At 35.9% G+C, this 27,399-nt stretch overlaps 1 protein-coding gene across 5 annotated transcripts in view; it reads left to right on the top strand.

The window, feature by feature from the left end:
• RhoGEF2 (Rho guanine nucleotide exchange factor 2) overlaps window positions 1–27,399 on the top strand; it is a 358,602-nt gene that overhangs the window by 25,319 nt on the left and 305,884 nt on the right. For 4 of the 5 annotated variants that reach the window (XM_089092512.1, XM_089092511.1, XM_089092510.1 and 1 more), the window contains exons 2-5: window positions 3,312–3,443; window positions 20,146–20,249; window positions 23,611–23,660; window positions 25,475–25,532. In XM_089092512.1, coding sequence (XP_088948638.1) covers window positions 3,415–3,443; window positions 20,146–20,249; window positions 23,611–23,660; window positions 25,475–25,532 — 241 coding nt within the window. In that variant the 5' untranslated portion in view covers window positions 3,312–3,414. Of the gene's footprint in view, window positions 1–3,311; window positions 3,444–20,145; window positions 20,250–23,610; window positions 23,661–25,474; window positions 25,533–27,399 lie in introns of those variants that run through there. The other variant, XM_089092513.1, reaches the window with a different exon arrangement.

Genomic DNA, 27,399 nt, shown 5'->3' with positions numbered 1-27,399 from the left:
CCACCGAAGACCTTTGAAAAGAAAAATTGAATGTAGGTGAATTTTGCCCTGTTTTAACTCCTTATCGGTTTTGTTTGTAATATTAAATGATTTAGGGATCTTGGAATCGTGAATGCAAATCACGTTAAGTTGAGTTGAACTAGAAACTCCATTTTAGGAGCTCCAAAATTTTTAGTTTTAAAATATTATTATATTACTATCAACCTATTCCCTTCTACTAATATTAGAAAAATTATGCAGGTACTCTAACAAGTAGACGCTTGCATTAATCTATAAAAAAAACTAGGTCAGGTGGTGCTTGTTAATGCAAATAAACTTTCATATACGGGTAATAGAAGGTAAATTCTTATCCTCCCTCACTGAAAAGAATCCAATCCGTTTGCGTTCACCAGGATGATCTTTATAAAATATCAGAGAATCGACAGAAGTTTGAAAAATAGTGGATCCGCTTCAAATATCCTTAGGATTCCCTTTTCTCATGAATTGAGAGGTAGTTGCGTCTCACGAAAATTTAGGGGTTGGGGGGAAAATTTATTTTTCAGTATCTAGGGGAAAGGGGGGACTTCGTCGTTTTTTCTGTGAAATTAAAAAAAAAAAAAAAAAAAAATTTAAATGAGAATACTCCCAAAACAGGTATTTTTAAGAAGAGAGGGGGAAGGGACAGAAAATCTTTGGGGCCTGGCCCTCCTTGGTTTTGAAATAATATTAGTTGTTTTTTTTCAATTAGAGTAAAAAAAAAAATCAATGAAAATACCCCAAAAAAGGTATTTTTGAGAGTCTAGAGTTGAGGATTGAGCGATTTTGAGGCTTTTAGTATACCAACACGTCCCTCCAGGCCGGTTTTTTCTTTTCTTCGTTTTTGTCGAACGTCTTGTGTAGCCAGTGTGGTCTCTCAACGTATTTATTGATCGTGTCACAAGTACCGTTACTGAATAATGGTACAATGATGTGATACTAAACATTTAGCCTTGGTAAAATGGAAGGGAGCACCCCCCTTCAATGCACCTGACCCTCCCCCGTGTAAGGAGCGTAGTTGTGTGTAACCAAGAGTATCTACTGACGTGATCGTCTTCAAAGCGGCATTGTCTTGTAAGATACAAATGCCAAAAAGAATTATGATGTCATAGACCAAGCTGATAAAAGAAATAGAATTGAATTAAATTCTATTCCAGACGTAAATCCGGATTTTCTGCTTTCATGGTATATTTTAAATTGTTGCTAATTTTGTACTTGTCTTCCTGTGAATTTTTAAAGCTAATTATAAGGCTAATTTGCATGCATATTTTAGTGTGCTGGTTATAGTCGGTTCCGGTACTCAGAATTCATGAATGTTTTCTTTTAATAGAGGACACTACTAGGAGACTGTCTAAGCAGCCGTCGTTGTAAAATCGCCTCCAGGTTTTTGTAAAAAACTGAAAATAACTTGATGTGAATTCATGCTGTGAATTTTATCCCTTTTTTAGGGGCAAGACCATTTATTTTATTTTTTTTTTGGGGGGGGGGGGGGTGGAGAGAATGGGGCATGATCTTTTTAAAGTATATAAAGTCTCCTAAATAGGTGCTAAAATTTATTATAAAAAAGAAACAATGGTACTCCTTAAGTGTACCTACTCTTTTATATATCTCAAACTGGAAACGCGATGAAAAACCCGTTTTTACGGGATGATTCAACACAGGGCTGTAGAGAAATACAATGTATAGCGTGGTTTTAATTGCGTATAGGGCCTACATTATTTAAAGTGTTGTTTTTTTTTTGGGGGGGGGAGGTACCTAGGTTAGGTTACGTATTTAATATATGCTATGCTTCGCCAACCCCCCCCCCCTAATGTGGAAATATATAGCCCAAATTTTTTTCTAAACTATTATATAGTCATCCTATTTTATTTTTATTAGCATTAACCAAACTAGCAGTATATAAAAGAGCAGGTATACTAAAGGAATACCGAAACAATTAATACAAAATTAGCCATTATTGTATTAAGCCACTAGTGTAAAATGAAAAACGAACTGTCTTCTTCAGTTTGCTTCACCCGAGAAGTCCTCAATTTATAGCCCCCAAGAAAATATGAAAATGGGGTCTGGTCTTCCTCTCGTATCTAGTCTTTAGTAGCATTGTCATATTGACGTTAAGCATCGTTAAGTGCAAAATTTCCAACTTCGCGTTACAAAGTATAGATTGTCGCACATTTTTGACCTGGAAGAATCTAGTAGTCTGCTCAAAATTCTGTGTCTATTGCCAGTATCGAGATAATTATGAACACCCTAACACCAGTTTTCAGGAATTTGATGGTGGGCTTTTTTGGTGACTTAAAGCCCCTCCCTCCTAATAGCGCCCTAGATTAAAAAGCATACCTGATTTTGGTGTTCTTATTGAAACAAATTACCTCCTCCTCCTAGATTAAAAAAAAACCTGTTTAGTTTCTTTATTAAAAAAAAGAAAATGAAAAACAAACTTGTCCTCCCCCCCATTTTCATAAATTAGTCTCCCTGATCATCTCCATAATGTTATGGTAGATAATCTGACAATTTTTAGCATAATAAATTCAGTGGTACATTCAGAACACTTCATCTTTTGCCAATATTTGGATAACAGGAGTGGTACTTTCTATAACCTTTACTTTAAGTTAAATGTGTCTTTTACATCTTATGTTAAGCAAAAACTAGATTAAGGCAATGATCCATGTCTATGAAATAGATCTTATTTATTGGTGGTTTAAGGTAGATTAGAAGGAGAAAATTCTGGAGAGGTTCCTTTGTACTGATATGAACAACCCCCCTCCCCTTTTTGTCTCCAGATATGGTAAGGCAGAATGCCTAAACTGACGTTGCTGGAATAAAACCACCGAAAAAATATGCCTGTTTTCACGAGGGTATATTTAAAGGAATACAGTTGATGTTCCAACATCTGGAGTCTCTCCCTTTAAGTCTGAGCTAAGGTATAAATAAACTCTAGAATGCTTGCGAACCAGATTCTTAGTTACTGGTCCCATATTATATGGTCTTGCATTGCTTACGGTCTTCACATATATAGACAATGAACCCCCCCCCCCTCCCAAGTAGTTTCATAGTGGTAGTGTCCTTGACTGTTTTTAAGGATTTTATCAATCCGCTTTTTTCTTGTTCACCACATACAAACAATTATAAGTGACAGAATTGTCAGGCAGTAAAAAACTAATGATTGATAATAGAAATGATGTCTTGCTAAAAATAGCTTTTATATCAAATTGTGTTTAAAGACGGTTTAATAAATGCAGTTTTTTTTGCTATATTATTAAGTGAATTGTAGTCTACACAATTTTTGTTCTTTTCAGACCTGATGCATTTGAGGTGCCAATGAAATATCTCCAGAAGATTTTTAATGGGAAAATCTTTCATGTTAGTAAGCGGTAAATTACTGTATGATTCCAATGAGAAATGGACCCAAGTTTATTTTCTACCGACAGGTACGCTCTCTTTTCTCTAATCTGCAAAAAAAAACAAGAATAAGGGTTTATGAGAGTGCGAGGAATAGAGGATGCCGCCCCCCTACCAAGAATGATCCAAAGGACACTCCTCAAAGGCGGAGAATTTAAGAGAGCTTTAAATATTGTTTTAGGGAGGAGGAGAAAAGAAGGGGCCTTTTTTATCCATAAACCACCTAACATTTATCTTTACGCGCATAAGGAATATGATATCTTGCCCCCTAAAATTGGTCCTGTTTTTATATTTGGTTAAATTTTAGAATTAGAATATTGTAATGGGGAGAGGGAAGAAGGGATCATAAATTTGTCTTTCTGGTCCCCCTTGAAGTCTATTCAGGACGAAACTTCAAGGAATGACTAAATATATTTAGCATATACTTCAGGTTTAAAAATTCTGTAACTAACAGGTTTATGGGATAATAAGTATATGCTTAGTAACTAGTGAGTTAGTATCAGTTGCACCGCTCTAGCTTTGCCTTCAGTATTGATTATTTTTTATTTATTATTTTCCCCCCAGAGCCTCTTCACTTGGAATTAAAGTCAAGTAATTGCGGAAATCAAGCCATACGCTAACTGTAGAAAAAGCCAAGACAGATAATCCGAGTGAGTGAGATGGTAAATCTGGCATAAGCCCTTTTTATGATTGTGTAATAGCTATCTCATTTCACTTGTTGGTAGATAGGCCTATCTACCATCCATCCATAGATAATTTCTTGTGCACAACCAGGGTTGGCAGTCATAGAACTGAGGGATGAAAGATACTATTGATTTTAGGTTGACGCGTGACGAACAATGTTCACTGGACTTTTTATGCAGAATCTGGGACTGAATTTGCTTGGACTCGCAGGCGAACAAGTGAAATCTAGGCCTAATGGGCTTGGTCGCTTGTAGTCTAAAGGTGGAATACCGTGTCATAGGATTGACACATGACCATGGTCATAGAAACTTTGGAGGGACTAATTAAAATTAGTAATTGATAGTTCTATTGCCCTCTTTAGCGTAAAAAGTGATTTGAAGGCAACCAGCCCCCTTGCCTTTTTTGCTACCTGGCCCCCAATCCTCCAAAGATATCAGGCCAAGAATTTGCAATGATTGTTTTTTCAAAACAGTCTAAATGTCTAATAAATATGTCTCAGGAGATGACGTGACCCCCACATGCCATGGCGCAAGGGCCGTAAATAATGCAAAGTGGCAATTGTTTAAACTTATGTTTTATAGTAGAAAAGGCGGGCTTGTGCAATGTCGAAGGAACAGCTAAGAGCATTAAGCTGGAGTTTTCTGGGAATGTTGTGGGGGGTGTTGAAGTAAATCAAAAGACGTTATGTACATCCATGTTGTTTGAAGGGCGTATCTGCCATAGCTCAATAATGGCTAAGCATTTTCCCCTTGCATTTTTCTGCCCCTCCCCTCTAGGTTTTGAAAAACAAAAACCATTTTTGGTATTGTAATGGGAAAATTCTTTCTTTTTTTGCATTTTTGTTAAAAGAATTAAAAACAAAACAAAATTGTCCCCCGTAGGTTTGTAAAATACATTCTCTCCCCCCAAATTTTCTGTTGGTTGGCAAAACTGATTCAAAGCCACTTTTTTCAGCTGATGTATATTCTCAAGTTATTTTTCAAGCCTTTAAGATGGTGAAAGATTTTATGTATGAGTTTGAAAATACATTTCCAATCCTGGGTTGGGTTGCAATGATGCCAATTCATGCTCTTAAAAATCCACCCTGTATCTTAAACAAACAAGATTTCATGTTATGTTCAGCGAATATTTCGAGATTTTGGTAAACGAGACTTTGGTGTTAAAATCAGAGATGTAAAATGCAATTACACTTCATGTTTTTTTTTCACAAGTAATAAAATTGCTCTAGCAGTTTTTATCGTTTTTTTGCTAGCATACAAGGAACAAAGATGAACGGAGTAAAACTACCACCCATGGATAATTGCTCAATCCACCCATGGATCAATTTTGCCCCGAAAGTATTTTGCCCTATCATTGACTTTGTCCCATCAGAACACAAACCAACCCATTTTGTTATGGAATCTTTGTTGTTCCTAAGAATTTCCAGCGTCTCTATTGAGCTTCGAGCTAATAAAAAGGCTCTTTAATTGGATTAGTCAGCGAGGTTGAGGACATCTGGGACATCGGGACATCTGGGACATTTTGTTATGGGACATCGAGGTTGAGGACATCTGGGTCTACCAAACGTCTCCTCCACGAAAGTCCCTTTACAAAAAAGGTCCTACCAATAAAACCAACAAACATGGATTTATCAATCTCCACCAAATATAGAATACACAATGAAAAAAGCACTGTAATTTTGGGAAATCCAAATAAAATCCTAGCGCGCCGGTTCGCCGAATCCTCCCAGATGACACAAAGAAGATTCCATCCAGAGTAAAGTCAAAGCCAAACATGATTGATTTATCGAACCCAGGCTGCTTGATTATGCACTTGGAGGTATACTAATGTAGTTTAACATGGTCAACCTAACCTCACCCCCTTCAAGCTGTTTGTGCTTCACCCGAAAAATCTCTGCAGCTCAAAGAAGTCAAATCTGGAATCCTGATGCTGGTTTTCAAAACAAGACGTTTTATTGCATTAACTAAACGGCATTGAACGTAGAGAAACAGTATTCCAATCGTCCTGTATATTTTGGTTAACGGGGTTCACTGTCCCTATCCAACCTTTTCATGGGAGTGCTTCTTCAAGTGATGGTTTGTGAATGGTTTTTCAATCTAGTTCTAAAAATGAGGAAATGAACGTCAGAGGAACCGGGTAAGCCATTGGTCCCAAATATTTGCTACGGAATTTGCAATGGCATGTGCCGAAGTGGCACTAACTGGAGCAATTTTCACGACAAAACCAAGACGTTATGATGAAACTTAAGGAGATTGTTTTAACTTTGATTTCTGAGAAGGCCAGTTTTCGTCCGGGAAAATGAGGAAATTTCAGGATATTCCCTCCAAAATTTGGGGATGGTAGAAGTACTGTGAACAGGCGCACAGGCAGGATTTTTCGTCTTCTTATTTTTCTTTTTTTTTTGGGGGGGGGGGGTAAGGTTAAATATAAAAATGTGACAATTTCGATAAGAAGTGGCCAAAAGCGAAAACAAAACTTCGAGTTAAAGGGGGGAGGCCCCCATGTATACTTTACTGACTGCGGTGACCGTACGGACCTTTTTTGTGGGAAATGTTTTGGTTTTGGACGATGGAGTTGTGCCTTATTGTAAAATGTAATTCAATTGGATACAACAAGAATTAATAATGTTTATCTTATATATTTTGTTTAAGTTTGATAAAAGAGACAATTAAAGGCAAAGCAATAAAAGATAACACGTTTCCAAAAAAAAAAAAAAAAAATTTTGAAGGATCAGGAAGTGAAAAGGGAGTTTTTTTTTTAATGTAAGGACTTTACATGGTTTATAAAATTCAATGCTTGCTGTAATGTTTCTTTTTCCTAGTTGCTGCTTTAAATATTTCAGATTGATGCAGATCAATTTATGACAGGTTCGCATGATCTTCTTACAATCACAGTAATTTGGGGTTAGGTCAAATCACTAGTATACACCCATTTAAATATCTATAGGTATTCGAAGAGTCGTGGGATAATTATGTATTTTGGAGACTATATCTTATTTATCTATTGAAAAAAACTACGTTTTCTAAAGAGTTAAAGAGGCTGAGTTACAAGGTCGAACCTTAAAACGTACAGGGATTAGGAGGCACAGTTGGGGGGCTACCACCCCCCAAACTCCCCGCTTTCGCAGCCTTTAAATATAAAAAAAATTTTCTTTAAACTGAAAGTAAGGAGCGACATTAAAACTTAAAAAGAACAGAAATTATTCCGTATATGAAAGAGGCTGTGCCCTCCTCAACGCCTCGCTCTTTACGCTAAAGTTTGACTTTCTCACAACTCTTTTTTTAAACAATAAAAACTTTAGCGTAAAGAGCGAGGCGTTGAGGAGGGCACAGCCTCTTTCATATACGGAATAATTTCTGTTCTTTTTAAGTTTTAATGTCGCTCCTTACTTTCAGTTTAAAGAAATTTTTTTTATATTTAAAGGCTGCGAAAGCGGGGGGTTTGGGGGTGGTAGCCCCCAACTGTGCCTCCTAATCCCTGTACGTTTTAAGGTTCGACCTTGTAACTCAGCCTCTTTAACTCTTTAGAAAACGTAGTTTTTTTCAAATAATTTCTGCACGTTTTTGTACAGTTTATTACTTATTATTGCTTGACTAACTGTTAGCTGATCGTGTCAGGAGTTAAAGTTGGGGGGCTTCCGCCCCCCAAACCCCCCGCTCTTGAACATTCTTGTGTTAAGGCTTTTAATTCCTGAATACTCAAATCACGTCGTACAGGGTGCCTCCTAATCCCTGTACGTTTTAAGGTTCGAACTTGTGACTCAGCCTCTTTAACAGCCCCCCAACTGTGCCTCCTACTCCCTGTACGTTTTAAGGGTCGACCTTGTAACTCAGCCTCTTTAACTCTTTAGAAAACGTAATTTTTTTCAAATAATTTAAAAAAGAAACTGAGTTTCTTTTCAAAGTATATAAAAAAGTTGCTCTGATGGTGAATCGAACCCGTGTTTTCCGCCTGAAAGTCTGAAGTCTCAGCCGCTGGACTATACAAACACAATAGTAATTGTTGTTTAGCAAATAGAAGGTATTTTCGACGCAAGCAAATTCCCAAAAATCTTGATATGTGGTTTTTGGAAAACAGGGAAGGAGTGATCAGATTGAGCTGAAATTTCGACGATAAGCTCCCAGGCCCCAGGAAAGCTTATCCTCTAAATTTCAGCCCGATCAAACAACGGTAACGGGGGGGTTGTGGAGGGAAAAATTAACATGGGCTAATATAGGAAAACGAGGTTTTTCGTAAATGTAAATTCGGGGGATAATTTTTTCGGTTTGAAAATATCAAAAGGCCCTAACAGGTCGAATTCTGCTTCGAATGAGTCCTCATTCAACCGGATCCGTTGCCAACTGTGGCCTGTAGGCGTGGCTAAGAAAAAAAAAAAGAGCTGAATGTTAAGTGGCTATATTTGGTTTTTTGAAAACAGGGAAGGAGTGATCGGATTGAGCTGAAATTTCGAGGATAAGCTCCCGGGCCCTAGGAAAGCTTAACCTCTAAATTTCAGCCCAATCGGACAACGTTAAAGGGGGGTGTGGTGGGAGGGTCCAAACTTCCGGCCCAGTTTACCCCATGAAGATAAAGTCGGAGGAGGATGAAATTTTGCAAGTTTCTTAGTTTGAGCTTGGGCTACAAAATGCAATTACCGCCGTCTCTCTGCGACCTCTAGGACCTGAAATCGCTTAACATTGTGGTGGGTCGCCTCTTTATAGAGGCACAAGTGTGCCTCCTTGATTATATCACGGGGTTATCAGGAAGTCGCATGGCCGTTTGCAATCAAAAGTGAATAACTATGATTATCTTAAACGAGCTCCATACTTGAGGTATGGAGAGGGGGAGGGTAATTAACCCTTTTGGGGATCATTTGGGGCAACTGGAGTGCTTTCAAGTTCATAAATTGGGATTTAATGTGTTTCTTAAATCGAAAATTCTTCCGTCTTCCTCTATTTTTGTGAATTGTAAATCTTATCAGGTGCTTAAAAGATTGTTGATAAAACTGAGAAAAAAGCCATTCCATAGACAGTATTGAAATAGCTTTTCCTCTCCTTTAGGAGAGGAAAAGACTAATTTTGCAAGGAAAGGACCTGATCCCTAAATAAAGTTTGGTATGTTTAAGTACCGACATTTTTCCAATATGGAAGGATTTCGTGCTGATCTGAGGGGAAGTCCTTCTGTCCTTCCCCTGTTAGAAGCAATAGAAGAGTAGGATTCAACATGGTTACCTGGTGCTAAGGGTACTATACTACGCCCCTATATCTGACGCCAGAGTCCTATTTAAGAATTAAACTTTCCGAAAAAGAAGTTTTTCAGAGAAAAGTAAAGAGCCATATTAAACTGAAGGCCGTCAGAAATAAATTCCTATAATTCAAACTCAAAACGACCAGAAACTACTGTTGAAGAATAAATGAAACCCGAAACGAATAGAAATTAAATAAACAATCATAGCTAACAAACATACAACAGGTACGAATAAAAACGAATAATAAATCTTAAAATAAGCTAAACTTAAATTGACTATTCGAATCAAACTTAAAATGAACAAAAGTCACTACAGACAAGAGTTTGGCTACTGCCTCCTTCCCTAACTGTAAAAGTCTAAAGCCTTACTGCGTCGTTTGCGTTTTATTGAAGACTATCCGTCTTGAACAGTCCTTGGAAAGAATTAATGAAATTAACTTGAAATTTTGATATATGATGTTGTTAATTGCTGAAAGCTAAGCAATTCAAGATTTTAAGTACAAAAGAAAATATTTGTAGGATTCGTTTTCAGTGACATTTCTGGATTGTTAAAAAAAAAAATATCATAATAAGGATTATACTAACATTAACATAAATGTGTATTAAAGGCAGCACTGTAGCGCTGGCTAAATAAAGAGTCCCATGCCTTCCACTTCGTATGGAAGGGATGGCTCTACAAACTTGGGAGCGTACTCATTCGATTTGATTTAAAGTTCTAATGTGTTTTTTTTGAAGAGTCTAATGTGATTGGAGTCATGGCTTCCGAGATATCTCAGTTCAGTTCATTTAATTGCAAAATAATATAACACATAATATTAATCCAAGTGGTTGCGCAAAGAAAGTCATGAAAGCACTTGCTACTAGACGACCACATATATAACAAACGCTTAACAAATTCTTAACACAAACAAAAAAGGGGATAAATCAACCAAATTTTGACCGATCTCTAATCATGAAAATAAAAACAAAAGTTGTCTGCCAGCCGACTGCACTCTTGAAGAGAATCCCAAAATTTAGGACCTAGAAACCTAACAGAAAAACCTGCTCTAGTTCCACATCTGTGTTCAGTGACTAGTTTATCAGCATTGTGGGTGATGTAACTATGAAGTGATCTGTTTTTTTTTTTCTGTAAAAGCATAAAATACCTGAAGACTGACACAATTCCAATACAGATATGAAAATATTTCCGCTTGATAATCTCGAAGTTGCCCAACATTGAGCACTTTGAGTTTGTTGCAAGACGCCTCAGTGTCATTAACTTTTTCCATAAGTCGTATCACTTTGTTCTTAAGGATTTGAACTCGTTTAAAATTCGAATAAAAGTTGCTAGACCCAAACACTCATCCGTGCGAAATATATGGGTGGACTAAAGCGTTGTATAAAAGTTGTGAATTTTGTGGTGGTAAAAATTTGTTAACCTGTCGAATTGCTCTAAGTCTTCGTGGGATCTTCGTTGCAACAATATCACTATGTCGTTTCCATGAAAGATTGTAAACTAGGCATACTCTTGCACTTGATTAACTGGCTCATTCACAAACGAAATTTTCCCATTATGTCCTGGGGCTCATCTTATCTTGAGCATAAAATAAAATTTGTCTTCGCAATATTAACAGGTAGTTAGCTCAAACTAGTAAAAACATGAAACTTTTTAAAACATGATCAGCCTTCAAAATCAAATTGTATGGACACCGACTAGAAAATGTTCAAGCAGTATTATCAGCAAACGAGGTCAGACAAGAATCTGGCAGATAGAACCTCATCGTATCAACATATACCAAATACAAAAGTGGACCGAGGATTGAATTTCTTAACTTCTCGAAATCAATCAGATCCTGGATATTCAGTCCTGTTCATATTGCAAATTTCTTTTATTTCTTTCACATCTGGTCAGTTATCCATGGTTTTTGTGGTTTATCTTTCTTCTGTCTGACAGCTCGTAAGTGGCACGTTTTATCATAAATTGGCTGTAAAATAGACATGAACTTATTGTAAGCAAGTGAAGAATCATCAGTTATTTCTAACACACTGTCCCAGATGAGATAGCTCAATTTCTTGGTGAATTTATTCAGATTTTCTTTTCTAAGCGTACGCACCATTACTTTCTTCAAGTTTGTATAAAGTTTTTAAAGATAAGTTAACTGAGCCATTACTGAAAGATGGTCTGAACCAGGGTGCACAACCCCATCTGTCAACTATAATTGAAACAGGGTGGACCAACAAAAATATTATCAATCAGAGTTGCAGAGTTACCCGATTTACGAGTGGAAACACAAGCTAAGGGATAAAGATCATTTGAAATCATATAATAATAAAAAATCAGTATTATCACGTGTAAGATTTAAAAGATTATAGTTATATTCTCCAGACACATAAAATCGAAATCTGTAGAGTCGTATTTATTTTGTTCGAAGTAGTCGAAAGGTTTGATTTCGGAGATGATATGAAATACAGTCCCTGGGACAATGACCATAAACTATACAAATCACTAATTGTTTACGTATAGTTTTACAGTGGAAGACATGGGAGAGGGGAATGTTTGATCTTAAATGTCCCATTCATAGAAACTTTCCGAAACCGTTCTCTGGGGCATGTTTCTTAAGGTCAAATGTTTTTTTTGCTTCCACTAATACAAAAAAAAATAATTTAAATAAGGCTTTGAAATCAGAAAAAAATCCGTCCAATAGGCATTATGATCCCAATCGATATGCCTCAATTTTCAAGTATTTATTTGATATGGTGTGCATGGGATCTTGGGAAAGTTAGCAATTCATGTTAGACGATTTCCACGCAGTTATTTGGGAATAACCCTAGGAATTCGTAAAATAGATAATAAGCTGTAATGATCTAATTGAGACTGCATTGTCCTAAATAGCACTTTGCCAAGAAAAGGGAAGCAAAACAAAAATCCAATATTAGCCTTTTTATTCAATTACAATACTCTTTGTTTCATTAATTGCATTTACTGATCAAGCTGCTCAGTTTTTTTTTTTTTTTTTTTTTTTTTTTTTTTTTTTCTGACTGGAATGTGTGCTAAATAGAAAAAATTAGACATAAGAAGGACGACAGTAAATGAAATTAAGGCAATTAAGGAATCAATGCAATTAATAAGAAAAATAGCTTTTTATTAATTTCATAAATTGTTTTTTTTTTAAATTTTATAAATTGCTTTATAAAATTGCCTTGGTCTTTAGTTGAGTTGGAGTACTCTTTTTTTCGTGTACTTTGCTTCTCATGTCTCCTTTATCTTTCTCTCCCTTTTCACTTTTTTTAGTATACACGCTAGGTTAAAAATCACGTCTTCACTATAGCTTTCAAACAAGGTGTGAAACACCCTTTTTTTATTTCATCACTTCGATTTTTTTTAATTTGACATTTTTAGCGCTTATATTTTTATATTTAAAAAAAATGTTGGAGGTAATCTTGAAACGACTAGAGTCTTTTTAGGGGCTACCCTACCTCACGTCAGTTTCTGTAATTTGTTTTCATCGAAACACGTAGAAATTATTTTCTTTTTGATAAATTCGTATATTGATATTACAGAAAAAACTTATGAGTTTTCATAAGCTAATAAGGAACGTTTGCAGTATGTGTTCGGTATTTCCTCTTACAATTGTTCAAGAACAATCCTAGGAGTGGCTGAAAGAGGCAATGCCTCGTTGAGCTAGTCAGGACACCAGTGTCTTCAAAACTATTTCAACCGGAGAGGGGCAGATCCCGGGGAAGGTTTTAGGGACACGTGCTCCCTTCTCCAGAAAGTTGAAAGTCTCACTATACGACGGATGGGGTGAAAGCACCAACGAGCTTCATTGCTGTTGGTGCATCTCCCATACATTAGTTCTGTATCCGCCCCTTGACCCAGAAAATGAAAATGAAACAAGAATTCGATTTTGCCCTTTTAGTTGAATTACAATACTCTGTTTTTATTAATTGCTTTTAATGGTGTTATGGAACATAGAAGCTACTCATAAATAGTCCTAATTTCTGTGGCTGGGTGGTGGGGGTGGCTGGGAGACGGTCCAAATGGGAAACACTGAGGCAAAAAAAAGGCGAAGTTAACCCTACCTCACATAAGTTGCTGACATGTATTTTCAGTGAAAAGAGTAGGATTTCATTTCCTATTCAAGAAAATCCCTAATTTAAATTTGTAAATTGGATGGACAATTGAACTTTAATTTGGGCAATTGAGTATCAGATTTGGTAATGACAAATTGATCGAAATTGATTGACCGGATGGGGTAATAGAAAATTGATCGGATATTGGCCTGATAAAGACCAGTGTCTTCAGAATCACTAACGAAATAAGACAAACAAAAGAAAAAATATAATATACTTTTAGTAATCCAACTTTTAGTTAAATTACTATACTTTTTTTTTATTATTAGTTGCATTTAATGCTGTGGCAATGAATAATGGTAATTTTTGTTGCTAGGGGACAGGAAAGGTTTCTGAATGGGAAACACAGAAACACGAAAAAGGGTAACCTCACATTTTTGAAAGGATATCAATTACTATAATCTGTTTTCATTGAAACAAGTAGAATTTATTCCCTTTCAAAAAATCTTCCATTCAAATTTAACAAAACATTATTGTATTTACTGCAGTTTTCATAAACTCAAAGGGAAAAATGCGGAGTATATGTTAGATGTTTCTAATATAATTAGTAGAAATGCGTCGAAAGGACACAGACTAAAATGAGATAATTAAGACACCAGTGTCGTAATAACCGCTTTGGTCAGAAGAGGAACACGAAAAATTACTATTGACTTGTTAGTAAGTTACGCTAACTTTACAGCTGTTGAAAGACTTATGAAAGCTGCTAGCAATCTCTGCTATTCGCTTTGATGCATCTTTTACAGCTTTTTTTTACTTTATTCACTGTTTGAAAGCACAGACAGTTGTTGTTGTTGCGTTAATACTAATAGTCGCTCAAGACTAAAAAGAGTAGGCTTTTTTTTTAATTTAATTCTAGTACTTTTACATTTCAATATTTTTAATATCTACATTTTAAAGGTTTCAACTCTAATAATACTTTAGTGACAGGGTAAATAGTTATATTAGTTATACGAGATAGTAATGGTGGTACTTATCTGTTATAGCGACCCACTCAAGAAGTGAAGTTGGGTTAATCGTAAAGAAATTGACCAAAATTGACGAAAATATAATACTTTAGAAACAAATTAGGGCTATTTATTTGCATGTTAGGGTTGGGGGGTGGGAGTAAAGTGTAGAGTGTCTGAATGCGAAATGTGTTAGGTATAATTATTCTGCATATTATGAAGTAAGAATTGTTTTCGAACTTCACACTGTATAAATACTTTACCCCTTCCCTAACATCCATTCTGTCACTTGTCTTTGTCTTGTCTCACGCTAAGCTGAAAAAAACCGGTTCTACTGTGCGTCAATGGAGGGAGAACTTGAGTGGGGTTACTATATCAGATAAGTACCGTAATGGTTTCATGCAATTACTGGAAACAGTTTTTTTTCTAATACTGAACACAGAAAATTCGTAGAAAAACGGTTTTTTCTGCTATTGAGAAGTCGTCCCAACATCAAAATGCTTAAGGCCGACAAAGATGTACACTCCTCTTCCACTCCATTCTGTTTAGACATTTGCTCTCACTCTCTTATTAAATTACCGCACCCTTTTAATCTTTTTTTGTGCCCTTTTTCAACCAATTCGTGGGTACTTTGGTTGATTTCAGCGTGTTCGCCAAAAAGACATGATCCTTGCCAATCTATGGTCCTTCACCGGTCCAACCTGGGCTAACCATCCTAATTTTTTTTTTAATAACCCTAAAAAGTTGGATTGAAATCACTTTTTTGTGTAGCTTATTGTTTGATATGCGACCATTCAAACAATTATCTAAAACTACTCTTAAGAAAGCTTTCCCGGAAAACATATAGCACATGCTCCTCAACTTTTCCAAGTGCTGAAGATTAACAACCTTACTTAACCATTGTATATACTGATGGTTCTAGTATCTTAATCTTAGTTCTAAGACTTATCCTAGGGGTTGCCCACTAAGAAATCATGTACACCAAGTGGCGCATGCCAAGCATGGCGGAATTGTTTCCAAAATTGTTGTGTTGATTTTCGTCAACAAAGCCCTTCCCTATTCACGAATTTTAGCCAATTTCGTTAAAATTACAACTGTGCCAAGCGTGGTGGAACCATTGGCGCCCATAAGCTGAATTTTAGTGGGGGGGGGGGTTAACTGATCTAATCGGCACTTCTAATGCCGTATAATATAAATCTCAAAACAAAAATATAAAATATAAGGCAGCATCATTCAGCCAGGGGGGGGGGCTATTCCCCCCCCCCCGATATGGGCGTCCATGGGTGGAACTGCCTGGTTTACATGACGCTCCAATATGTACACCAGGGGGCGGGAAGTGGACAACCCCTTGGACTTTTTTATTTCTCTAAACTTAATTTTAATCCACCATCCTTACTAATAATGCTATATAGGCAATTGAAACTATCCGCTTGGTTAATTTTCTCGTTCCCTAGTGTGACCTTTTCATCTACATTTATTCGTAATTTAAACGTCTTTTCTTCTCAACATTAATTTCCAAATCTATTCTCGCACTCTGCGTTCGTAAGTTTTCAAATTCATTCATTTAGATAGCATTTTTATCTTAGACTAATGGATATCATTTTTGTTGTCTGAAGTGTGTTATTCGTGTCGGCAAAAAGCAAGCCAGCAAAATAAAACATATCCTGAATATTCAATGAAAAACGAAGCTGGGCTCTAACTATAACCCATTATATCGTTGCGAACGTCGATTTAGGAAACAATAGTCGTCGACGTTAACCACATTGCAGTCGTCCTTTCCAGCCTATCTTAAGGATACCCTAAACGGTCAATGATTTTGATCAAAAGATTCCGTCAATCAATTGATTAAAGCATGATTGACCATCTAGGAACCGACTGAGTCATTCAAACTTTCTATCAATCATCGTCAACGCTTGACTCAAGCGTCAAACACTTTCAAATCGTCAACCAGCTACTTTTCTATTATGTTTTCTAATAACTCGAGAGATAGCTATTTCTGGGTCTGCAATTTTATATATTTTAACTATAGATGACTTTCTGTGCCAAGGTGGTAGACGTATTAAATATTTTACAAAACGGAAAAACAGCGAACGGATTTTTGACTTTTCAGATTTTGTAAATATTTTCCAATTGACCGTCTAGGGCCTCTTTAACAAATTGGTATCATTAATTGGGTAGGCTATAGCAAGGCCGTACCCAGTATTTTTTTCAGAGGGGTTTTACCCAAAAAAATTTCGGGAGGCGGGTTTACAAAGAAAAAAACTAAAAAATCGCATACAAAATTTGTTTATATCCATTTTTATTGCGTTTTTACGAGTCAGAAAAACATTTCGGGGGTGGGGGTGTGTGTTTCAAACCGGGTAACCCCCCCCCCCTGGATGCGGCCCTGGGCTATAGGTTTTGATTCTCCAAGTTTCTTTTAAGATACTACTCATTTGAGAAAGTTGTAAATTGACGCAATCAAGGAAATAATGAAATTCATAGGCTATTTTAAAGCCAGGTGTGTAGTAATCTGAATTAGGGTTTCGAAATTACGAGCCATAAGCATTTTCCACTGACGCTCTGGATTCAATCAATCAGTTTATCGTACTAATCGAATACAAAATCAATTAAACAGAACAAGAAAAGATTTCAATCCAGAAGCAAGATTTTGCGGGATGAAGTAAACAAACAAATTAAGATTTTAAAAAGAAGAACAATCTGGAAAAGAAAGGCAGGGACAAAGATAGAGAGAAGAGTAATATAAAAGGAAGTGCAACAATAGGGAAATGGCGAGGATAGAAGTTAGAAAAGGTCACAAATTGACAGTTTTTATAACATAGCATTAACAGAAGTTTTCAGACTAACATTGGCAGGGATAAAATTCCAGACTGAAATAGAACACATTGTGTCCTGTACTTGACCTGACATGATAACGACATGACGAAAAGCACAAACGATTCTTATCATTATTACATGAAAGAATAAAACTTGATTGAATGAATGGAGGAAGAAGCCGAATATACTAGTTTCAAACTTGGCTTTATTATTTTAATCAGTGGTTTGATTCGTGTATCGTTATAAAGGTCAAACGTGCCATAAAAATGCGAAAAAGAAGCTAACGATTTTGAGGACCTTGAAGAAGATGTAGAAGAGATTACTGTTAATATTGTTGCCCCGATCACAGCGAAGGTAGGTAAGATTAGGTACACCAAAAGAAAAATAAAGCAAGAAAACGAGCAAAAATGGGGTTTTTATAGGCCAAATGACGATACTGAAAAAACAAAGCGAATATTTCGAGAGGACAAACGCCTCTCTTCTTCAGCGCGAAACGAAACGATGTATCAATAAAAGCCAAAAATTGAAAGAATTAAAACCAACTCCCTAACAACCATAAAAGCGAGTTATTCGCAAATATCCGCGATTTGCACAAAATCCAAAAAAACATGACCTTCCATCGACGGATACTAGTGAGCAACTGACAAAGGAAAGGACACAATTCATTCACTTGAAAAAACAAAACGAACCTTCAATTAAATAACTTGGAAAACTATGTCATTTTATTTCAGATTTTAATTAAGGCATTTCTTGTAGACACCCTTTGAGACCTAAGGGGTTGTTCATGTGTTTGATTAGATGACTGGGAAAGTGGTTCAAGGTTTATTTCAGGGATTACTAACGTATCAGCTTCTCTTTTGAGAAAACCGAAATATGACTCGTTTATTCTTAAATCACCGGAATCTCTGTTTTAAGCTAGACCTAAATGTTGGTATTTATAAATTTCAACAGCTTCTCTGTAGTGCTGGACAATACCTTTATCATGCGAAATAAGACTAGCTTGATTAAACAAAATAGTATGGTCTGGTTTTTCAAAAATGTGCTTTTCAAGGGCAGAGTCAAAATTTTCTGGTTTTTTCCGCTTTTTAAGTGTATTATTAATTGAACTAGAATGCTGGGTTAATCTATCTGTTAGTCGCTGATTTGTTCTTCCGATATACCAAAGACCACACGAACAAGGAATTCTGTAGACACCGGAGTTTTCACCTATCGGTATAGGGTCTTTACCTTGATAAATTTGGGACCTGATAGTTTTTCTGGGTCTATAATAAGTGTAAATGTTATTTTTCCTTAGATTTTTTGAAATGTGGTCTGAAATCCGTTTAATGTATGGGAGACCAAGATAAACTGAATTTTCCCTTTGATTTGTGTTTTCTGTGGAACTATCTGATAATCTTTTAATGCGTTTTGTAATTACAGAATTTATTAAACTGATTGGATAACCATTCCCAAATAAAATATCTCTAAGGTGGTTGAGTTCTAAATCCAAGAAACGTGTTGAACAAACTTTCAAAGCTCTATCAACTAGAGAAGTGACAACTCCTCTTTTCACAGCAGGAGAATGATTGGAGGAATAACTTAAGTAACGGTCATTATGTGTGGGTTTTCTATATACACTAAACTCGAAACATGAATCATTTCGGTGCACCAGAACATCTAAGAAAGGAAGACGCCTCTCTATCTCTGATTCCTGAGTAAATTTCAGTTTTGGATCCAAGGAGTTGTGCAAGTGAAGAAAAGAACCCAGAGACTCGTCACCATGCTCCCATAAATAAAAAATGTCATCTTTAAAACGAACCCAAAATTCAGGTTTACAAGAACTTTGCAAAATAGCCATTTCTTCAAGGTCTTCCATGAAGATATCAGCCTGTATTGGAGAAAGGGGGGCACCCATGGAGAGCCCATATTTCTGTCTATAAAAAATGTCTCTATAATGGAAGTAAAAAGAAGTTCTGTTACAAAGGGCTGTAAGCGAAAGAAGTGTCTGATTCGAAAGAGTAGATTTTTCTGATATAGATGGGTTAGAATTACGTTTTTGCTCTAAAAACAGTTCAGCCTTTTGAGGATTACAATTGGTATACATTGAATCTGCATCAAAACTGCCAATTCTTGTATTTGGTTTAACCGAAACTTGCTTTACCTTGGAAACAAAATCAGCGGAATTTTTAATATAGGATTTTTGAGCCTGAATTAGTGGGCGAAATATCACTGATAAGAATTTTCCTATTTTTGCTGTAGGAGAATTAAAATAAAGCATGCGCTGAGTGTCAGAAGAGAGGAAAGAATTAACCCTTCATAACACGACAGATTGTCTTGTAATAATAGAACGGGAATCGTTAATTTCGGTACGGGAATGATGTCATATTCAAATATCAGAAATCTTTTCTGGTTGAGAAGATCTGAAGTGCAATAAGATAATGGAATATAACACCTTTCTGGCTACTTAGAACCATAGTTTTCGGAAAACACTAATTTACTGACCGTATTTTCAAGGATATGATTGCAGATTCGCTTTTCGCGTCCAGCTGTGTCTTTTTTTCACGAAAATCAGCCTGAAAGCTTTCAATTAATTGCCATTGTCAACAGAAGACAAAACTGTCTTTGCTAGCCTGTATTGTAAATGCTGCCATTTACCTTCCTGACAAAGCAATCAGGCTGAATGGAAGTCCAGCAGGACATGTATGCGAGGGGTTGCACTCTTCCAATCACCGGGTACAGCAGGTGATGCGTACCACGCGTGTCATGAAAACGCGTATGTAGCAGAAGAACGCCGCACGCATCAGGGCGAGCAACGCTCGGATATTTACGCCAGGTGGTAGGAAGCGCCTAACCCTTCGTATGCACGGGTGCGTCGCTTTAATATTTTTTGTTTTTCGTTCGATATTTTTTTTTCTTAAAATTTTTTTTATAGGCCTATGCAGATATTCAGATTGTTTTATCTTTTCAGATTTTCTTCTCCACCTAGAGTACTTGAAATCATAAAAGATAGCAAAGGATTCGGTTTTGTTGTTGCAGGAGATAAACCGGTTTTCATACAGTCAGTTCGTGAAGGTAAGTGAATTTCCTTTTTTAAAATGCAATATTTTCTATAAAACATCGGAAAACCAATAAAGGGGAAGGCTGTAAGCCAAATTTATTTTTAATTGAAATCTACCTGCAATATTGGCATTCATGTTTTAAGATTTAAATAACGACGAAGACCACACTGCCTTTCCATCACCAACATCAAAAACAAGAAGAACAATAGGGATTTCAGGCAAGACTCACAACAGCATGGCCGCATGATGCTGTGAGTCTTCTTTTACATATTTTTGTTTTGCTGAAGACGGCCCTTGGATTATTCATTCAAATTATCTTCACTGTCTTATGAAAAGAATTCCCTATTGTTCTTCTTGTTTTTGATGTTCGAGTTTTAAGTTTTGATTTAACTTTTATTGTAACCATTTTTATCATTTCTAAAAGTTGCATCATGTTTGTTTAAAAAATTAAACTCTTAAAAAAAAAGTTATAGATGTTGTATCTTTATCTGCGTAAAAAAGGAAATGAAAAGAAAAGATATCGGAAACACGAATAACAATCGATCGAAGAGTGTTCTGATAATTTGAGGGAAGCAATTGTAAACACGAATTTAATGACAGTTTTAATTTAACGCTTATAGTATGCTTTGGTAAAAGTCTCATGTCTGTGATTGTAACACTATTGACTTCAATAATTAGAATATCCTTAAAAACAGCTCAAGGAATTATACTTATTATTACAGGCTGTTACATGGGAGGTATAAGTATAAAATATAAATGTAGAGAAAGTAGATAATATAAGAGAGTGAATAAAAAGTTAGGGCAAAACAGTTAACAGGGAGATTAGCTACAAGTACAATAAAAGTTGATAGAGATGTGGAAGGAAAGACCTAAAGAAAATGTACTCTCAATGATCCATTTACACACACATACACTTGTTTGTATACCTAATAAATGATTTATGAATATGGAGATGATTGATGTTAGCTAAAGCATGTTGGCTGTAAGAATAAAACAAATAAAATAAATAAAAAAAAAACAACGACGAAGATTTGTATAAACATTTGCTGCAAAACAGCTATCAGGAAAAAGAAGTTAAAGTACTTATCTGTTATAGCCACCGCACCCAAGCAATGAAGTTAGGTTAATTTTAATGAAATATACCTAAGTACGATGAAAACAAAATACTTTAGTAACAAATTATGGAAACTGCAACAGAGGATTTTGGAAATCAGGCCCCGCTGAACGGATTATATTAAATGGTCTCTAACCTAATCAAAATACCAATAAAAATATACCTACACTGTAGTGTATATAAATTCTCTCACGCTAAGCTGAAAGAAACTATAGAAAGAAACTGGTTCTGTCAGACCAAGAACTTGAGTGTGGTGGCTATAACAGATAAGTACCGATGCTAAAAGATTTTGAAGTTTTTTTGAATGTTTGTTAGAACATTGAAAAACTCCTCCCTCCCCCTACAGTTTCGCAAATTGGCACCCCTACTCACGTTTATGTGATGAATGATCTACAGTACCTTTTTTCTTCTAAAAAAGGAAACAGAAGAAGAAGAAACACTCCCATTTCAGTGTAGGAACATTCCATTAAAATGATGTTTTTTAATTTATACGATAAAAAAATAAATGCTGTGACAAAATGATTCGAAAATAATCTTTTTCGATAGATAATTACCCGCTCTCTCGTGATTGGTGAGAAGTTTAAACCAGTTTTTGATTAAATGTGTTGGTGTGAAGTAAAATCCCACCTTCATAAAAAAATTAGTGGTTTATTGAAATTATCTTTGACAAAAATCATTGGTGTTTTCAAAGGAGCAAACTAATATGGTGCAGCACAATTCTGAAGATGAAGTCGAATGGCTATAACTTCGAATTGCTAAAGGCTTGTTCATAATGAAAACCATGATGTGGCAGCGCTTATCCAATAAAAAAAAATGTATATATTTAAGAGATAACCGAAAGGTGATATTAAAGAACTAAATTTAATTACATAAGAATAAAGTTATGGCCTTGGTTCCTTGGGTCGTCGAGTATTATCGCTTATTTCATTTGCTTTTTTTGCTGTGTCCTTTTAAAGGATGGGGCCCGCACAAACCAACGCGTCAGATCACGACCCCTGAGATGTCCAACAGACTTCAGCCTTTTGGCTGATTATTCGATTTCCGAAAATATTGCACAAAAGATCGATATTTACGTTGGCTGTTTGGTAAATATCGTTCATGTGACACTTCAATTTTTAGAAAGAAAATTTGTTTGGAACGGTAACATTGGCTATTAACGGTAACTTCAAACAATTACTCGCTGTGGATGCTTGTTCCTCAATAGTCATGTTTGGACTCCCTGATTCCCAAATGCAACAATTTTGCTTATTGACATTATCTCCAAGATGGAAGGGAGGTTTATCAGAAAGGACGATTTTTTCATGTTAAAAATTATCATCATAAATGTCGTCATGTCGTCGTCAATCGTCGTGATGTCCTGCAAAATGTAAAACTAATTTCTGTTAATTCATGAATGTCATTAACCTTTTAAAATCAAAATACCCAGTAGTTGACATTCCAAAAATTAGATGGCTCACATATATCTATAAATGAGAACGGATCCCAAGATGGCAGAGTATGCCTGTAAATTGGAGAAGGGACTGTACCATAGCCTTCTTCTTTCAGATAAGGAACAAAAGACAATCAAGGGTTCAAAGATATAAAAGATAGAGAATTGACGGCTTTCAAGCGTTTTTTGAACTTCTGACTGAGGCATTTTTCGATTCGTAATCGCCAAGTACTGTAGCTAAGTAAATTGGAATCAGTAAGTAAAAGGAGATTGGTGGATTTTAAAAATCAAGGAATAATTTTAGACCACTGGCAAAAAGAGGCAAAACATGTGGACCAGGCCCACTCCAGAGATGTTCGTTAATCTGCTTTTTCGCACGTGCATTTAATAACATATCTGTATATTCGGCGATGTTGTTAACTCCCAGCCAATGATTAGTCTTAAGCTCTGAAAACAATGAAGTATGTTTTTTTTTTTGGGGGGGGGGGGAGGAGGAAGCGTTATAAACTCGAAGAAACACTAGGTACAGATGAATTAAAAGGGAAATAAATGAAGTTATAGGGACGTTATAAAATAGTGGGATTTTGGGGTGGATAATCCCCCGCCCCGCGTGAATAATCTCCCGCCCTCGCGTGTGCTCCTGATTGGGGCTGAACATCTATTTTGACTGCAAATATATATTGTTATTACTGGGCCAGAAAGTAGGCATATCATATTCCTTTGTTTGCTACGACCATGGCATGATATTATGAACTGTTTTTAGTTATTGCTTGTTTTGTTATTGCATGGTGGCTGAATATATTTTTAGTTTCGCTTTTTTTTCTAATTCAGGTGGCGCGGCAGAAAAAGCTGGGCTTATGAAAAATGATGTCATTATTAAGGTAATTTTCATTCTCTTTTGTAGTTTATGAATTTGTCTTTGGATTTTTTTTTTCTCTACTTTTTTTCTACTGGAAAAAAGTATGGTTGTGATCAAAAGCCTGTATCTCTATAATAAGATATTAGAAAGGGATTTTTGATTCTTTTAAAACCAAATTTTGGCCATGTGGGATATGCTAGCAACCGATTTCTAACAGTAAGCGTTCTGCAATATAAATGTAGCCGATAGTGTAGCATATGTTGCATTGGAGGATGAGGGGGATGGCAACCCGCTTCTTATGAGTTAACTCTAGCTTCTTTTTAGTTTTAAATTTTACTCTGTTTGCTGTTAGAAATATTCAGAAATTTAATTATTGACTAACAGTTGACGCGGAAAATGTGTGTGTAGCTATGTTTGCAACATTACATTTTTTCCCATTTGGAATCAGTTGCTTCAGTGATTACTATTGTAATAAACTCTTTCCAAATTAAATTTATTTTTCTGACTTTCATCATTAAACCAGTTTTTTTTTCAACTGCTAGAGACTGGAAAAGAAATAAACAAAGAGGAAAACAAAGAACGACCTAATGAACATTAGCCCCGTTTTTTTTTTTTTTTTTTTTTTTTATAGCAGATTGATGGGCTAAGATCTTACATCTTTTTACAAATTAAATAAAAAAAACAAGTTTTTTTTTTTAACTGAAAGTTTTTTTTAACAACTTGCAGAATCTAATAACGAACAAATTACGGAAAAATAGCTTACGACTGAAAAAACCTGATAAGGTGATAAAAACGGATACAAGCGGTATTTGAAAGCTTTCTGTGTAGTGCATTCATTTCTACAGTAATATCAGGAACAAGAAATTTATTACTAATTACCAGTTTTTAGTCCAAGGTGGAAGAAACAACACAAATTTACAAAATCTAAAATAATTAACCCGGATTCTTTTTAACTCATTATTCTTAAGAAGGGGAAAAATTCCAGAAGCAAAAAGAATTGAATGATCACAAAAAGTTGAGTAGAGCTTGGCCAACGGGAGTTTATTATATTTACCTCTACTGGCAACAATCTTAGCATATCCTAATTGTGTTTCTTGCTTTTCTACAACCTTTCTCTATCAACTAAGGAATTTTCTTTGAAATTTCCCGGCAATTATCCGAAGCAGCTTTTCTTCTTGAATGAAATTTTGATTTATATCTGAACCGTGCTCCATGCCTTGTGAGACGATCACCATCAGTGCAGATCTGTAGTAGTGTATCTGCGTTGCCCTTGGTTCCATGCTCGCATTATGCTTTGGGACGAATATAATACAATATTATAAAGAATAATTAAGGTTTATGTTCCCTGAGTAAATTTTTGGCGTTTTATATTCCTGCTGTTCTAGGGTTTTAATGTTTCAACTTTAATGAGAATTTTACCATCAATTGATAGCTGAGGTTCAGTTTCATCCATCTACTGAACTACATACATAAAATTTGCTATGTAATTTTTAAAATTACGTGAAAATGACTGTACAAAGATTGAAAATTACGTGCAGCGGGGCACGAAAAACATACGAAAAAAGAAAATGTTTTAAGCAGGTTTAGGCTATTCTCTAATAGAATGCCTAATCATAGTTCTGGATCAATAGATGAAAAGATCTGAAATTATGAGTCCAATGATATTAGTATCTTGTTCTTTTGGTATAGCAAGTTACAGATGCAAATTTATCGCAAACTGGCATGCTGCAAAGGGAACATAAAACCAAGAATGTTTTAGTCATATTTTCTATGAATTCTTTCTGCAATTTGTCGCTTTTTATTCAGAATAAATATTTAATTCTTGTTTATTTTAAGGTCAACGGCGTTAATGTGACTGATTTCAACCACGCTGAAGTTGTAAATCTGATAAAGGGTATGTAACTTAAACGTGTTTGTTCTGGAATTTATGCTTATTATGTTATATTCTTTAATTTTATCTGCTTTTGAGGAACATGAAAGTGTCATTGTGTTATGGATCACTACTTCTGCTTTCTTAGCCTTTTTTAGTGTGTGATCACACACTGGTTAAGGCTTCAAAGTGGGACATTTTAACAACTTAAAAATTTGTTGTTGAAATTTGGCCACAACAGCATTTTTTCTGAAGAAAAAAGGACCAATATACCAAAACACCTCGCATACTATCTGGAAGGCCCTCGTGTACAACAGGTTGTGAGTATCTGAGTTGGTTTTAGAGTAGCCTGTGGTTTTTACCATCTCTAGTGAATATTCTCAAGTTGAAATTTTCCTTTTAACTGAAATTACATACAAGGTGTAGAAATATTCATTGTTATCGCTCTGTTCTTATAATTGGCCTGACGAGAATAGACTGGGTTTAAAAGCTTGGAATGGTTCGTTGTTGTGAGATGGTTAGGATGTCCGCTCTGTCTTAAGCGCCTTCCTCCGTCCCTACTCCCGGAAGGGAAATCCTTGGGGTGTTGCCTCATAGTAGCGTTGTGTTGGACCTTTTATGAGTTTGCCCTCTTATAACCGTGACTGCAAACGGTGCTTGAAGAGCGGCACCCTTCGAGAAAATTATAGCCTGATGAACAACAAAGCATTGCTCTGGATCTTGTTTAATTGATAGTTCTTCTGTTTTTTTTTTGTTTTTTTTTGGTGCGCTTTTTTGGCCTGAATAATCCTTTCCTATCTATTTTTTCTATTTTGGGTTGACTTCTCATTATTGCATATTATTTTAAGGCGGATGACTACGTCATCCGCGAAATCCATATCAATGAGGGTGAAGATGTGGTTATAAGCAACGGGAAAGTTGATCAAGTGGGTATCCCCATCTACCTGGGCAGTATTCTTAATAAAGATGGTGGACGAAACGAAGATGTAAGAAGTAGAATAGCCAAGCCGCAGGGTTTGTTTTTCGTAGTAAAAAAAAAAAGTTTTGAAGAATAGGGAGATATGTCTGCAAGCCAAGATTAGGATATTAGAAGCCTTGGTAATGATAGTTGTCAAGTATGGCTCTCAAACGTAGATGTATTGAAAGGCTGAGGAAGATTTGTTTAATGTTTTCCAGAGGAATTGTTGAAGGATAGATTTAGGCACTTGTCAGACTGACCGTATATCAAATAATAAGCTGTACGAAAATTTGGTTTGATCTAACCTCCTAGGTCTATGATGAAGGTAAGGTTAAGATGGCTGGGCTGCGTTTTGCTGACGGCAGATTGCCAAAGAATGTGCTTTTTGGCCATCCATCTGGGGTCAAAGGAAAAGCTGGTTGTCAAAGCACGGGGTGGGAAGTGGTCATGAGCAAGGATTTTAAGGGAATTGGAACCTCATGGGAGGGAGTAGAGAGTAAATATTTGAATGGATCGTAGTGGAGGAGGAGTGTGTGCAGCTGTGTTGGCTTCCGGTGGCTTGGTGTCGTGGTGAGTTCTTAGTAGACATAATAGTTAATATCAAAAGACACCTATTATCTTGTTCTTAGACAAGCACCATTTAAATATTAGCATTGAAAATGTTTGCTTGTTCTGAAGGGATAAATGTAAGGAGATATATTCTTGTGACATTTGTTTTAATGTGTTGTTGCCTTAATCGTAACTCTCCGAGGAAAGGAAACAAGTTAGCCTGGGGGAAGATCTTGATAAATGCGCCCAACTTGGTGCTTTAAATGATTACAAGTGGTCCATTGAATCTTTGTCTCTCTGTGTGTATAATGAGTACACGTAAAGCGAGCTGACAGTAAATTTGTTGTTCACTCAACAAATTAGGATTGTTTATTTAAATTAGCT

Source organism: Artemia sp. Qi Xiang Cuo, chromosome 7 (assembly GCF_049724085.1).
Source record: "Artemia sp. Qi Xiang Cuo chromosome 7, ASM4972408v1, whole genome shotgun sequence".
NCBI lineage: Eukaryota > Metazoa > Arthropoda > Branchiopoda > Anostraca > Artemiidae > Artemia > Artemia sp. Qi Xiang Cuo.
This window is presented reverse-complemented; position numbering and strand designations above follow the sequence as displayed.